The sequence below is a fragment of the Cricetulus griseus genome (genome assembly GCF_003668045.3).
Source record: "Cricetulus griseus strain 17A/GY chromosome 1 unlocalized genomic scaffold, alternate assembly CriGri-PICRH-1.0 chr1_0, whole genome shotgun sequence".
Lineage (NCBI taxonomy): Eukaryota > Metazoa > Chordata > Mammalia > Rodentia > Cricetidae > Cricetulus > Cricetulus griseus.
Window position 1 is genome coordinate 182,394,706 of NW_023276806.1, and position 14,817 is coordinate 182,409,522.

Below are 14,817 nucleotides of genomic sequence, written 5' to 3' on the forward strand. Positions count from 1 at the left end.
CATATTAGTGCTTGCATTTAGCTTGGATTTACCTGTGCTTAATTGCCTGTAATTCTGAAACTCGAATGAATGAGTTAGAAAAGATTCTAAACTTTTTGAAAGACTTGGTTTTGACATTTATATTAAAAAGATGGTATTTCATAAATTGTTTCTCTTGCTCAGTATTGTGATTTTTGCTATTGACTTGCTTCACTGTATTTACTGTGCAAATATATTTCAGATTGCTCATTACACAGGAATTGCTTATTTTCATTCTTTTTAGATTTATGCTGTTGATTTTCAAGTAAAATCATTGTAGATGCTTATTGACCACTGTGTAGTTTCTAAATTCCTCTTTGTGTTTTCTACACATTTTGCTTTTGTTTTTGTTTTTTGTTCATACTATTTGATGTATATATTAAAAGTTAATTGGTCGTTCCTTACAGATACCTTGTCAAAATTTAGGAGCTGCCTTTTTCTTCTCTTTGAAAAACATTTAATGGACATTCTTAATTCCAATATCATTGTTTTCAGTTAAACTTGATTTTGCAAGCTTGTGTAAGATAACATCTCATAGGTATGAACCTATTCTTATTTATTGTCCTGTTCATGTTTCATAAATTTACATTTAATCCCACTTATCCTCAACTAATGTGAAACAGGGCTTCAATTCTTTTTATGTGTGGATGACGATTGCCCCAGCATTTTGTACAGTATGAATATCTCTTTACCTAAGTTCCTTCTAGCTTATCTTTCTGTTACTACCTTATCTGTACCAGTTTAATGCTAGCCTGAATGGGCATGCCCCTTCCCGAATGTCTTGGCTATTTTTAGCCCTCTTCTGTTAAAAACTTAGTTTGTAGAGAATGAAATCCTTATAGAACTTTTTATTAGAATTATACTGACTCCTTTTGTAAGAATTGTAATATTTTTTGTATAGAAATGCAAATGTCTATTTATTGATTTGATATTTGGCAACTTGACACAGTGCTTCTTTGTTTTTTTTCCCTCAACCTTTCAGCTATCTATAAGCTATCTATATACATGACAATCTCTACAAATAATTCTTTTCAAGTATGTATTTCTGACATATTCCTTTATCAGGTCTATAGCTAACCCTGATTCAGTACAAGTCTTATCATTTATGAGTATTTTCTCCATATTTTGAAACTTGACATTTTCTGTAAATGTGTTGATATCAGTCACCAGTAATGATTGTTGTGAAACCTAGACCAGGATGGTCTACACTTTCTGTGTGTCTGCGTCTCTCGGTTCTGACTGAACAGTGGGGCTTCAGGGCCTTTGATAATGAGTAAGCTTTAAGCCTTGACCCAAATTATTTTCTGAAATTTTCCTCATTGGGTTTTGTTATTGAGTTTATGTTAGCCTAATAAAATCAGAAATTATCACCACAGATATTTTCTCTTAAATGTTTGGTAGTGTTTATTCATAGTATCAGTTGGATCGGCATTTTCATTATGGTAAGATTAATAGTAACAGATTTTTTTTTTAATTTTTTGGTTTATGTCTCTGATTTTCTATCTTTTCCAGAATCCATTTTGGTAAGTTGACTATTTTTCAGAGTTTGGTCACTTTATGTAAATTTAGACCTTATAAAATTGTTCATAATACTCATTTGTTGTTCAATCTCTGTAGTGTCTCTACGTAGGTCACATTTTTTTTCTCTCTAGTATTTGTACCTTATTTTTGCCAGAAATGTGTCATTTCAAAATTTATTCCTAACTGATCCTTTCAAAGAACAAGCTTTTAAACTTATCTTTCAGTGTATTTGATTGCTAGTGATTAATTTTGCTCTTTTGATTTTCTTCATTTCATGTTTATTTTTAGTTCCTTATAAAATTTTAAGTAAAATTTAAACAGACACTTAAAAATTTAAACCAAAATTGAGTTGTTTGAATTGGATAGTTTATTTTTGGCGCCCTGAAGTATCACTTGAATAACTCTTGCAATATTTTGAAGTTTATTTAAAGTTTGACTTACTAACAATAGAGTCTTTTCTCTGAATGTCATTGTTGACCTTGAACATTAAAACTAATTTAAAAAGCACAGTATGTCCACATGCATTGTATCAGAAATCCCTAAATCAATGAAATGTAACCCATTTAGGCACGCGGAATAAAAGATGCTACAGAGATCATCTTTGAGATGTCGAAAGACGAAAGAAAAGATTTCTACAGGACTATAGCATGGGGGCTGAACCGACCTTTGTTTGCCGTTTACAGAAGAGTGCTGCGCATGTATGACGACAGGAACCATGTGGGAAAGTATGAAAGCCTGCAATGCTGACGTTTCCTGTAACTGGGGACAGAGTTGAGGAAGTGCCATTTTTTTAGACTTCATTCCTGAAGTGGAGGCAGCTGTGAATCATTATTGAAAATTTTATCTTAAAAGTGCTAGTATGTGGTGAAACCTCATAATAAGGACTCAATTAGAAATTAGAAATTGGAAGTACCTTACTTAGATTAACTTGATTGGGTTTATAATGTCATAGTTTGCTTTGTAGAAATTAAAAATTGGTCTGGTTAAAGATGTGGGAAGTAAGTGTTAAAAGGACTCCAGATTCATTGATAGTATTTGTTTCCTGTTTGATTTGGGAATATAGTATACCAGGTTAGTGATGTCAGTTATTTTTTAAATAAAACTAGAGTAGAAAAACACTTGGCTAGCAATGATGAATAGATTTCTGCTAAAGCAAGCATTTATGGAAAGGTATCAGAATTGTTCAATGGAATGATTCTGTGATATGACTGATACATTTGTCACTGGGATTTTAGGTGGCATTAGTATAACCTGATCAACCTATTGAGCTCCCAGTGCTGGTTTTCCTCAGTCCTGCCAGAAGGTTACCAGTGAGAATACACTTGAAACCTGAAGGGAATCAACTTAATGTTTTATGAGGGTGGGCAAAAACAATTTTTTGACTCAAGAATGAATGACTTGACTAACTTTCAAAAATCTTCCATGTAGTACAACTAGTTAAAAAGTGGACAGCCTTATATAATATTCAGATAAAAGTGTTTTTATCTGAATGTAGAAGCATCTATTTTAACTTTTAAGAAGTTACTTTAAAACAGTTTACAAATATTATCCATACTCTAAATAAAACTGGGTTTTGGTAATATTTTTAGCATTCTATATTTAATTAATTTCTTTTCTGTTGTTCTGAATTTCTAGATACACCCCTGAAGAAATTGAGAAGCTCAAAGAGTAAGTTCTCAGTTTTGTTTTCATTGATTGTAATTATTTGGCTTTTTATATTATTTTTAATTCTTAAAATCCAAAATTTTGAGCTTTTTGGCAGACTGCTATGATTTCATCAAGTTGTTAAAAGCATGAATTTCTGTTAGAAGTTGTATATTAGCTATGCCCATAGTAGACAAATTAGTATCCTTTGTCAGTCATCAGGTATTTGATGAGACCACTGACAGGGATTCCAAGAGAAATTAAAATGGTGTTTTCAGTGGCCTGTACACTACATTTAGGGTCTTATTACCAGTATTAGAGGCACTACCTGATAAGGGCTATTGGCTCTCCAGAAGCTTATGTTGCTTCATTGAGCTACAGCCATGGATACAGTGTGACAGGCTGTGTATATCTGAAGATTGGAAGTAGATCCTCTTCATGAAGATCTGTTGGACTTACTTCTTAGATGTCTAAAGAAGACTTGTTAGGAATATGCTCGAAAGGAAAAACTCTGGGGCTTGCCTGGGATTTGTGTCAATAACCTGAGGGGAAATTTGGTCTTTTTTGAACACATATCCAAGTTATCTATTTCTTCTCTGACCCAGGAAAAGGGCAATTGCTGCCTGTTTTTTTTCACCCACAGACAACTGTGGACCCCAATAAAAGGCCACACTTTCAAACTTTGGCTCTCAAAAGTATTGCTGCCCACAACTTCCAAACCAGTCAAAAGGGAAGAAGAAGAATGAAGAATAAGTGATGAAATTAAAAGGGAGAAAACAGTTGAACCAAATGCTGATTGGCAGACTCTTGTTCTAGGCTCCGGATAAAGCATGGCAATGACTGGGCAACTATAGGGGCGGCCCTAGGAAGAAGTGCCTCTTCTGTCAAAGACCGCTGCCGACTGATGAAGGACACCTGCAACACAGGTACTGTGAGTGCTGGGCTGTGGGAACTTCCCTGGTCACTTGGCAGATACTGTGTGCCATTCATCTTCATTTCAACAATCATTTCCTAGTCTTTTTTGGTTTTTCTTCCAGTTTAACAGATATAGCAACTGGATTTTGTGCTTTCAAATCTAGTGACACTGAACATTAATAACAAGGACATAGTGACACTTCATTTTCAGACAATTGTGCTGCAGTTTTGTATCAGTTCAGAGGTGCTCCACTTAGGAAAGCATTGCTTTTTAAGACATACAGAAATAAATTTTGATGTAAGCCCATCTAACTAAACTTAGAATAACAGCCTATGTTTGTGACAACTTCAGGCACAGGGAAGTCCCCGAGCAGGAAGAACCTGTCTGTGTTTCATAGGTTGGGATATATTTTTGTGAATCTCCAACTTGAGTCATATTTTTTCATCAATAAGTTAGTGATTATTAGTGTTTCAGTGTTTTGGCCAGACTGCATATACTTGTTAATATATACAGATACACTGATGATAAGTGTCAGTATTGAGCCAGTTTCTAATTAAACAGTGGTATATAGAAACTCTCCGCCATTGTCTCAGTTTTCTAAACCTTAATTCCTCTGTAAAACAGAGGTTAGAACAAATGCTCTCATAGTTCTACTTTGGTCTTAATGTTCCTGTAGGGTCCATAATCCATGTTCAGTCTTTTAATTATAAAAAGAAAATTCTTGTTTAACTTCAGATTCTAAATGGTCTTTTTCTTTACCCCTTACCTAATTAAAGTAAAATCAAGAATATATCTTCTGCCTCCCTGATGTTGTTACCAGTAAGTAAGACAGCAAAAACATGAAATTTCACCAACTGTTGTTACTCATTCTTTGGTGTGGCTAGCTTAAGGAATGAAGCAGAAGCTTTAGATGAAGCTCCAGAGCTTCTGTGCACTAGTGAGTACATGCTGAGTGTTGTTGCAAAATTAACTGATCACCCAGAAGCTCATCCCTTGCATTGAACTTGGGCATACAGAGCTGGATCCTGTGATGGTCAAGAATATAACAATGTGTCTGGATGATTACCTTCTCAGGGAAATGGACAGAAGAAGAGGAGAAGAGACTTGCAGAGGTGGTTCATGAATTAACAAGCACGGAGCCAGGTGACATCGTCACACAGGGCGTGTCTTGGGCAGCTGTAGCTGAAAGAGTGGGTACCCGCTCAGAAAAGCAATGCCGTTCTAAGTGGCTCAACTACTTGAACTGGAAACAGAGTGGGGGTACAGAATGGACCAAGGAAGATGAAATCAATCTCATCCTAAGGTTTGTGTCCCAAGTCTTTTAGCAACAAAAGCCTGCTTCATTTCTATAGAAGTCTTGATGGACTTTCCTCTTGATTTCCTTGAATGCCTAATGAAAAGCAGCCTTTCTATGGAGAGCCATGTTTAAGACCCTGAGTACTTTTGTGGAACTGTTTGTTCCTTTCTGATTGATGTAGTGCTCAAGCAAAGTACCAGATTGAAGATATAGAGATTTAGGCAGTAGTGGTGGAGCTTTCCCATCATCCCACCAGTGTGCCCCAGCCCTAGCCAATGGGAATGTAGTAGAGTAAGGGTCTCTTCAGTCCGTGGGTACTGTGCTAAAGTTGGCAATGAGGACCTAGTCTAGTGGCCACACACACCCGTCAAGCTAGATCCAAAGTAAGCACTTCTGCCTCATACAAATTCAAAAAACATCTTTAAGACACTTGGTGGGGGTGACTGGAGGATAAGTTTTTTTCTCAATGAAGTCATTTACATATGATGAATTTCTAAACATGTTTAGTTGCTTTATAAATGGGAAAACGTAGAGCCAAGAAATAACTTATTTAAAAAAACAAACTATAGCTGGGAGGTCGTAGTTTTAACGTTTAATCGCAATCCCAGCATTTGGGAGGCAGAGGCAGACAGATCTCTGTGAATTCAGGATAGATACCCTGGTCTGCAGAGTGAGTTCCAAGACATCCAGGGCTACACTGAAACCCTATCTTGAAAACCCAGAAAAACAAACTAAACATTACAACACTATATGTATAGTTAAACTTATCCTTCATGTGGTTGTTATTTCTAGCTGCTCCCTTTCCTTCGCAGTACTTCGTCTGCTTCTACCCATTTATAGTACCTTGGTTGCCCTTTCGCATTTCTTAGCTCTACACTCATTTGTGCGGCTGGAGTACTTTTGCTTTAACAATAGTACCTCATTGTCATAACTTAGCATTCTCTTGATTGCTGGTCTTATCTATCACCTGTACTAAGAAGGGGTTTGTAAATAAATTTAAGATCTAATAGATTTATTTTGTAATCTGTAGGATAGCAGAGCTTGATGTAGCTGATGAAAATGACATAAACTGGGATCTTTTAGCTGAGGGATGGAGCAGTGTCCGTTCACCACAGTGGCTTCGAAGTAAATGGTGGACCATCAAAAGGCAAATTGCAAACCACAAGGATGTCTCGTTTCCCGGTAATGTACTACTTGCTTACAGTATTATTCCTAAAAAGTTAGTGGTTAGAAGTTCTTTGCCTCAAGTAAAGGCTATTTTGGCAGATTTTCACTTAACCTGCCCCATTGTCTTTTCTGCCTTACAGAAGAATGCATGTGATTAGTAATTCCCAAAGCCTGTAAGGGGAGGACACATTTACACATGTTCTTATTGTTTCACATAAACTATAAAGAGAGAATAAATCTTACATGCTTTCATTTAAGAACAAACCTTCCTCAAAAATGAGTTGTATAATTTTAGCTACCTTAGCTAAGTTTGTTATTTGAAAAAAAGTCTGGTACCCTATATTGTAGAAAATAGGCTCTCTGGGTTTCCAGGGATCTTAAACTGAATTTGCTTAAAGATTTGTCATTCCATTGCCTTATTTTGCATTTAGGTGCTAACTCAAGTTATGCAATCTCTCTGCTTGAGGTTACCAAACTCATTTCTCCTCTTATGGTATTCCAACTTCAAGTTTTCAAAAAAATTCAGTGCTGAGGATTTGAATCCCCAGTTACAGAGGATTAGTGTAGATTATCATGAAAAAGCAAAAGCTGCCCATCATGATTCGCACCTGTAACCCGGTACTGCAAAGGCAGGCAGATCACTGCAGACTGAGACACTGATCCCCTCACACCCATCAAAAAGAGCAAAATCTAGAGTAAGGAACCCAGAGAAAGACCTTGAGTACATGTTAGTGTTTGGCAGTCAAGTGTAGCCCTTGAGTCATTGGTGGAAGAATGCATTGTTCATTTAAAAATAGAAACAATGTATTAACATTACCAGTAGTCTTCCTAAACAGTTCTGCCAGAAGCCCTAGGACACAGAAGATGTTTTATTTCCATGTCTTTAACAATGTCCACAGTTTCCATTTTGTTATATTTCAGATAGCAAGAACAGTATGCTTTCATTAATTTTTAAAGTCTGGGCAGGCATGGTGGCACATGTCTCTTAAGTCCAGGCTGCTTGAGGGGCGGAGTTACTAGGATCACTAGGACCAACAATTGGAGACCAACCTGGGCAACATAGCAAGACCACTCCCATCTCCAAAAAAATTTTTTTAATCCCTTTTTAATCTCTTTATGATGGATGTTTCTAAAGATTTAAAGCCAGGTTATAGTTTGAATATTTTTATTATTCTCACGTGCAGTGTACAAATATTTACTCCAAATACTTTCCCTCCTTGCCCTCCTCCCACCCTACTTCCCTTGATGCTTAGATGGTGGTCTGTCAGAGAGTCAATGTTCTTTTTGTCTACCCATCTCCCTTCAGTCTTAATAAAAGGTCTTAAACAGTTACATGAGAACCAAAAAAACAACCCAGTGCTTTTGGAGAATAAATCAGGATCTGGAGTTCCAAACAGTAATTGCAATTCCAGTGTACAGCATGTTCAGATCAGAGTCGCCCGCTTGGAAGATAATACAGCCATCTCTCCAAGCCCCATGGCAGCGTTGCAGATTCCAGTCCAGATCACCCACGTCTGTAAGTGTTGGCACCTCAAGACTCCTTGCCAGTGGGCCTTATGATCTAGTTAATGGCTCCAATGCCTTTAGTCTTCTAGAGTGTTGATGGAAATTGATGAATTGGGAGATCTAAGGAATTTTATGTTTGACTCAGTGAACATTTGCACAAGTTTGAATGTGTAACACTAGGAAGTTCAGCCACCTAACAATTACAAGTATTTCTAAATCATCTTTCTAGATTTTACAATTTAAGGATAAGGATTTTTATATAAATTAACTAAATAGGCATCTAAATCACTGATTAGGAAAAAGCTTCCTAAAAAATTAGTTACCAGGCAGAGAAATAATGTTCAATGTGACGTGAAATCACTGTTTAGTAGAAAACTTCCTAAAAAACTAGTTACCAAACAGAGAAATAGTAGTCAGTGTGATACGTCATTTATAATTTCTCTAGAACACAAACAGTATAGGGTGGGTCTGAGATAGTGTATTTTAAAAAGGGCCAGTTTGCTACGGGGAAGTGTTTTTAATCTCAGTTATCTTCGGTTGCCACGGTTTTATGCTTAGAAGACTTCAGTAACCCAGCAATAGAGAGAAAAGACTTTCCACTTCAGCTCCATGTTTGCCTTCCTCCCCTTTCTGACATTTCTTTGATTTAAGTGACAGAAAAGAAATGAGTTCCAACTCTTGGAACCACCTTTACCATTAGCCCCCTCCCCCTTTTTTTTGGTGGTGGTGGTGGTCCTAAATGATGCTGTTTGCCTATGAAAAGATTATTGCCCACAAGTATACACTCTCTTGTTTGCACTCGGGCATTTTATTATTCATTGCATTTTTGACTCAGTCTTTGTAGGATGCCCTCCAAATAACAATATGCTCAGTGTTTCTTGACCTCATCTACAAGATGCTAATAGTGCTTTCCGTCTTTAGGACACACACACACACACACACACACACACACACACACACACACACACAATGCCCTCCTTGAGAAACACTGGGTACCTATTGATACTATGAGCATCATATATCTGTATATGCAGTGACTATCAAGGGTACCTTTGAAGGGGGATTGCACTTGCCTTCAATGGGTGAAGCCCTGGGTTTGATCACCTGCACCACAAAACAAAGCTGCTTTGGAGACATTTGAACTAATGACATGCCTTACTCTTTATTTGGCCCTCCTATTTTTTTTTTTTATTTTATAGTTTAAGAATTACAAAGTAGCAGAAGTTCCTAGTCCTACATGTGCTATTATTGAGTATAAATTGTGCATGTAGAATGTTAGCTACCATTAGGATAACACTGACAGCAAATATTTTATAGATGGAACCATAATACTCATTCATACCATCTCTTTTTAAGAGTATTTTATTGCTTCCAGCAAGATCTGTGAGTATAGTAAGAGTTCTGTATCCCACTCATTATTGTTAGCATTCTGACCCCAGTCTCTTGATTTTGCTCGTCACACCCCATCAAATATGGTCCTTTGAAAAAAATTGTCATATTGGTTTTAAATTTGCTTTTGTTCCTCATAACAACTCTATAGGAAGGACAGATAAAATCTCTGAATATTGATTTAAATTAAGTCACTTCCAGTAGCCACGGAAGAGGCAGGGTTACCAGAACTAATACCTAATGTTAAGAGACTGCCGGCCCATGTCTGTGGCGCTTACTAAAATTACCTGAGTTTTGTTATTTTAAGTTCCTTTCTTTTTCTCTTTCTATATTAGCCTTGGTGTTTTCCTCTTGCTTCCTAACATTTGAAACACTTTCAAATACACACCAAGAGTTATTAGCAAACCTATTATATGGTTCTGATAGTCTTTGGTTTTATAATCCTTACAATGGCACTATTGCTTTTTATGAAGTGCGAAAGCAACCATATAAAAAAACATGGGTGGGCATGGTTCAACTGGCATTGGGCTGAAGTTAGCTGTTGTGTTTGTGTGTCTGATCCTTGTGCCATCCCAGCAGATAAGTCCATTCTATAACTCCAGGTTTGCAGGCAAATGATTCAGTGTGAGATTTCCTTCATGAAGCTGATTCCATTGGAGAAACTTCACAAAGCATTTTATTATTGTCCTTGTTCTTGCTACAGCTTCCACAGACTCCCCTGCTGCTTCTGTTGACTCAGAAACAATAACACTAAACAGTGGAACACTACAGACATTTGAGATTCTTCCAGTGAGTAATACTTCAGATAATAGTTATTGGCTGTCTTTATGCAAAAGGAAGATCAGTTATCTCTTACAGAATTATTGTGTAAGTAGATGAAATAGGATTCTGAGGCCAAGTGAGTAGACTAGACATAAATTGAACTTCCACTTTATGTCACTGTCATTCTTTTTCTGTATGTGTATATAAACCAATACATTTTTTTTTTTATAATCTGAAAATGACAGTAATAATGAGTAAGTGGTATAGATTTGTACAGGCTCAGGTCAAACTGATTGTTAATAATAAGATGGTAGACACTTCATAAGCTATTGGTAATATTTATTGACTATGTTGAGTAAGCTCTTATACTAGTCACTAGATACAAAATGTTTAGTTCCAGTGCTTATGGTTACAGTTTTGTAAAATCTTGTTATGTGTAAAAATGTTAAACAGTTATCATGAGCTGGGAGATGGCTCAGAGGTAAAATGTTTGTTTTATAAGCACAAGGACCTTGGATTCTCAGCACCAAATGTGGGCATGGCAGCATACACAAACCTATAGCCAATGGTGGCATTGGGGGTTTAATGGCCAGCCAGTCTAACCAAATGAGTGAGCTCTCTTTCAGTGAGAAGACTGGTTGGAGAGAGATTGAGGAAGACACCCATGTTGCCCTCTAGCCCACACATGCATTTGCACACCTGTGTACCTACTGTACACTCATTATCAATGACACTATTCTAACTGGAAATTTATCTTAGATAAATGAAAGTATCGGTTGACACAAAATTCATGCCTGAATGCTCAATTTCGGATTTTGTGCTAACAATGTGATTTCTGTGCTGGGTGATAGCATAGGCTGAAGCTTCAGTCAACTGTACTATTGCTGGGATAAAAAAGCACTCATCTGCAGTGTACTAGCTTATTCTTCAGTGAGTTGGGTATATTAAAAATACATTTTTAGCTTACCAATGGATTTACCTACATGTAGCTCCATAAGTGAGAGAAAATATCTTATGGTTCTCACTTATTTAAAATTCTCCAAATAAACATCTGGATATGATTCAAGTACATATTTGTTGCCTGGGGGTGGGGATGGGGTGGGGTCATGACAAATGTACAGGGTTATTTTTTTTTTAATGGGCAATTAAAATTCAAGAAGCAAAAATCCCAGTTCATGTCCTTCCTAAAGCAATTGCATAATTAGTCCCTATTTTATCAAGAAGATATAAGCATGAATATTACTTCAAGATTTATTTTGAAGAATTATATGTGAATACAATAATTTAGTCGATACCCTTTCGCTAAATCCCTTGAAGATCACCCACGGTTCGTAAAGATTCTATTTCCATCTTTGGACTTGAGACTGTAGTGATTTCACAATAGGAATGTACAGTATATGTTACACTGATGGCGACAGATTTTATTTTATGTGTGTTTTTACTTGGAGAAAGGCATATTGGGGGTAGTGTTAAAGGTTTTTTACTTATGAGGTCACGACAACGTGTAAGAGCCTGGTGCTGGAGACATTGCTCAGCAGTATGAGCACTGGCTGCTCTTCCAAAGGACCCAAGTTCAGTTCCCAGCATCTACATGGTGACTCACAACCATCTTGTAACTTAAGTTCCAGGGGATTTAGCACCCTTTTCTGACTTCTATGGGCACCAGGCACATATTGAGTGCACAAACAGCAGGCAAAACACCCATACACACAATTTTCTTGAGATATATAGATACTTAAGTTTATAAAAACACTTGAAATATGTTTATATATATGGTTTATATATAGCGTAGATTCCTAGCTGTAATAAACACTTTTAACCTTTAGAAAAATGATTGGTTTTCACTTTTGGGGAAAGCAGAGAAAAACTGAGTTCCCAGTGGTCGTAGGCACTTTAATAATCATTTGTAATTCTACCAGCCCTTTCCATGAAACATAGATATTATCTCATAGATATTTCCCTGTATTCAGGGAAAGGTATTTTGGCCAAGATATCAGACTGAAACTTACCCAGCCCTCCCTAAAGTACAAAATACTTAACTCTGCACCTTGTTAGGATAACCCTGGCTCATAAAGACACTGTGTTTTAAAACCTATTAGTGGATAATTCTATCACTATAAAACCTCAAAAGATAAATGTATTGCTAGCTGAGAACCTTTTGAAATGACATCTTCATTTTACTAATCCATAAAAACATTTCAATTAAATCAGCACTGCCAATGTGCCTTTTCAAAAATTTGGTGTTAAACTATTGTTGTCATTGTTGCTGTTGAGACATCTCATTGGTGGGGGCAGAGGGGAGGCTGGTATATGGCTTAGTGCTGATGGAGGTCCAAAGATAACTTACAAGACTTTGTTCTCCTTCCACTTCATGGGGCCTGGGAGTCTTAACCCACTGAGACATCTGGCTGGTTTTTATTTACCCCAGAGAAAAGTCTTAAAGATGTAATTGAGAATTGGGTACCTACATTGCCCGTGGTGGCTCGTGAACCTGCTCTGTGGATACTTAATTGAAACCAGAACTAGAAATACATGGGAGTAAAAGACATGATAAATGCTTTATTCATTACATCTCAGATCTTTGAAACAGTATATATAATGAAGAGTGTTCCCTTTGTCATTTGTACCTTAATGATTGGCAAGTACGTCACTGGCTATTAAATTCCAACCATTTTCTTCAATACAGATGTAGACTTAGTCCATAGGCTTTTGTGCCTCTGTTGAACCTCCTTTTCTTCTTTAGTCTTTCCATTTACAGCCCACTGGTACTCCAGGTACCTACCTTCTTCAGACAAGCTCAAGTCAAGGCCTTCCCCTCACTCTGACCACAAGTCCCACAGTGACCCTGGCAGCTGCTGCTCCTGCTTCTCCTGAACAGATCATTGTTCATGCTCTATCCGTATGTTATATAATTATACTTCATTTTTGAGTGCCCGTTATGATAGGTTGGGATTAGTTGATAGAAATATAGTTTGGGCTGGGTATCATTTGTCCCCAATGCAGTATTTTGCACCTAATTCTTTACTGGGTGTACCCCTAATTTCCACTATTGCCTTTTTATTAGATGGATATCCATTCAAATAGAGAATTTACAAGAGGAAGCAACTCCATGGGGAGTAAACACAGTTTCTAGAAAAGTGATGAGAAAAGTAGTTGCAGAGGTTAAAGGTATGAAAGGACAGACTGCTAGTTCTTTGTCATTGATAGTTTCCTTTACTATTTTATAGCCAGAGCATCTGTTGAACACAAGTGACAATGTCACAGTGCAGTGTCACACGCCAAGAGTAATTATTCAAACTGTGGCTACAGAAGACATCGCTTCTTCAGTATCCCAAGCAGAACTGACAGTTGGTAGTGATCTTCACTCGTCTGATTTTCCTGAGCCTCCAGATGCGCTAGAAGCAGACACTTTCCCAGATGAAATTCCTCAGCCTAAGATGACTATACAACCATCATTTAATACTCATGTTTCTAAATTCAGTGACCAGAATAGTACAGAACTGATGAATAGTGTTATGGTCAGAACAGAGGAAGAAATTGCCGATACTGATCTTAAGCAGGAAGAACCACCTGCTGACTTAGCCAGTGCTTATGTTACTGAGGTAAGCTGTGTAGACAACTGCAGACTATGGGTTTTGCCTTAGGCCTCACAGGTACTTTAAGGAGAGAGACTCTCTAGGGTAGTGGTTCTTACCTTTCCTAATGCTCCAACCCTTTAATACAGTTCCTCATATGTGGTGGTGACCCCCAACCATAAAATTATTTCATTGCTACTTTATAACTAATTTTGCTACTGTTATGAATCAAATGTATATCTGATATGTGACCCCACAGGGTTTGAAACCACCCAGTTTGAGAATCACAGATCTAGTTAGTACCCTTTTTTCTTTAGACTCACAAAGTACAAACTCAGAAAGTATCAGCTCTTATTGCTGGATGTACCTGAGAATAGTTTCTTGCTGAAGTGTCCCCACTCCACAGGTAACAGACTGAGTGGCATTTATTAGCATCCACTCTTGGATCACCTTTGGTATGGGTAATAATAGATTTTAGATATATCCCACAGTGTAACATAATTGTTTTCTCTATATACAAATGACATAGGACAATTCGTTGGCTTAAGTTCCTTTTTATCAATATTCATTATATTATTACATCATAAGATTATTGAGGTTCATAGATCCCCCATCTTTTTAAGGTTTTAATAACCCTTATGTTCTAATTTTAAAATGGAGGATATTTGACTATTAAGTACTAACAGACCTGGATGTACTTGGGAAATATAAGTCTCTCTCCTCTTTGTTTTCTTTTTCTTTTAAATATTTAGGATTTAGAGTCTCCCACCATAGTACACCAAGTTCATCAAACAATTGATGATGAAACAATACTTATTGTTCCTTCACCACATGGCTTTATCCAGGCTTCCGATGTTATAGACACTGAATCCGTCTTACCTTTGACAACACTAACAGGTACTGTGTACTAACACTCTTAATCATGAGCCTGGTAAATGGAGGGGGAGAGGGTCAGGCAATTTTATCCAGTCTTATTAATCTTGTCTTGATCTATCAGTGTTCTCTTGTTCTCTAAATACTAC

At 37.0% G+C, this 14,817-nt stretch overlaps 1 protein-coding gene across 3 annotated transcripts in view; it reads left to right on the forward strand.

Moving 5' to 3' along the window:
• Window positions 1–14,817, forward strand: part of Dmtf1 (cyclin D binding myb like transcription factor 1) — a 47,067-nt gene that overhangs the window by 30,863 nt on the left and 1,387 nt on the right. For 2 of the 3 annotated variants that reach the window (XM_027393504.2, XM_027393506.1), the window contains 10 exons: window positions 2,107–2,264; window positions 3,175–3,207; window positions 4,000–4,109; window positions 5,174–5,402; window positions 6,427–6,578; window positions 7,870–8,079; window positions 10,162–10,247; window positions 12,964–13,119; window positions 13,448–13,822; window positions 14,548–14,692. In XM_027393504.2, the coding sequence (XP_027249305.1) occupies window positions 2,107–2,264; window positions 3,175–3,207; window positions 4,000–4,109; window positions 5,174–5,402; window positions 6,427–6,578; window positions 7,870–8,079; window positions 10,162–10,247; window positions 12,964–13,119; window positions 13,448–13,822; window positions 14,548–14,692 (1,654 nt within the window). The remainder of the gene's footprint in view (window positions 1–2,106; window positions 2,265–3,174; window positions 3,208–3,999; window positions 4,110–5,173; window positions 5,403–6,426; window positions 6,579–7,869; window positions 8,080–10,161; window positions 10,248–12,963; window positions 13,120–13,447; window positions 13,823–14,547; window positions 14,693–14,817) is intronic. The other variant, XM_027393505.2, reaches the window with a different exon arrangement.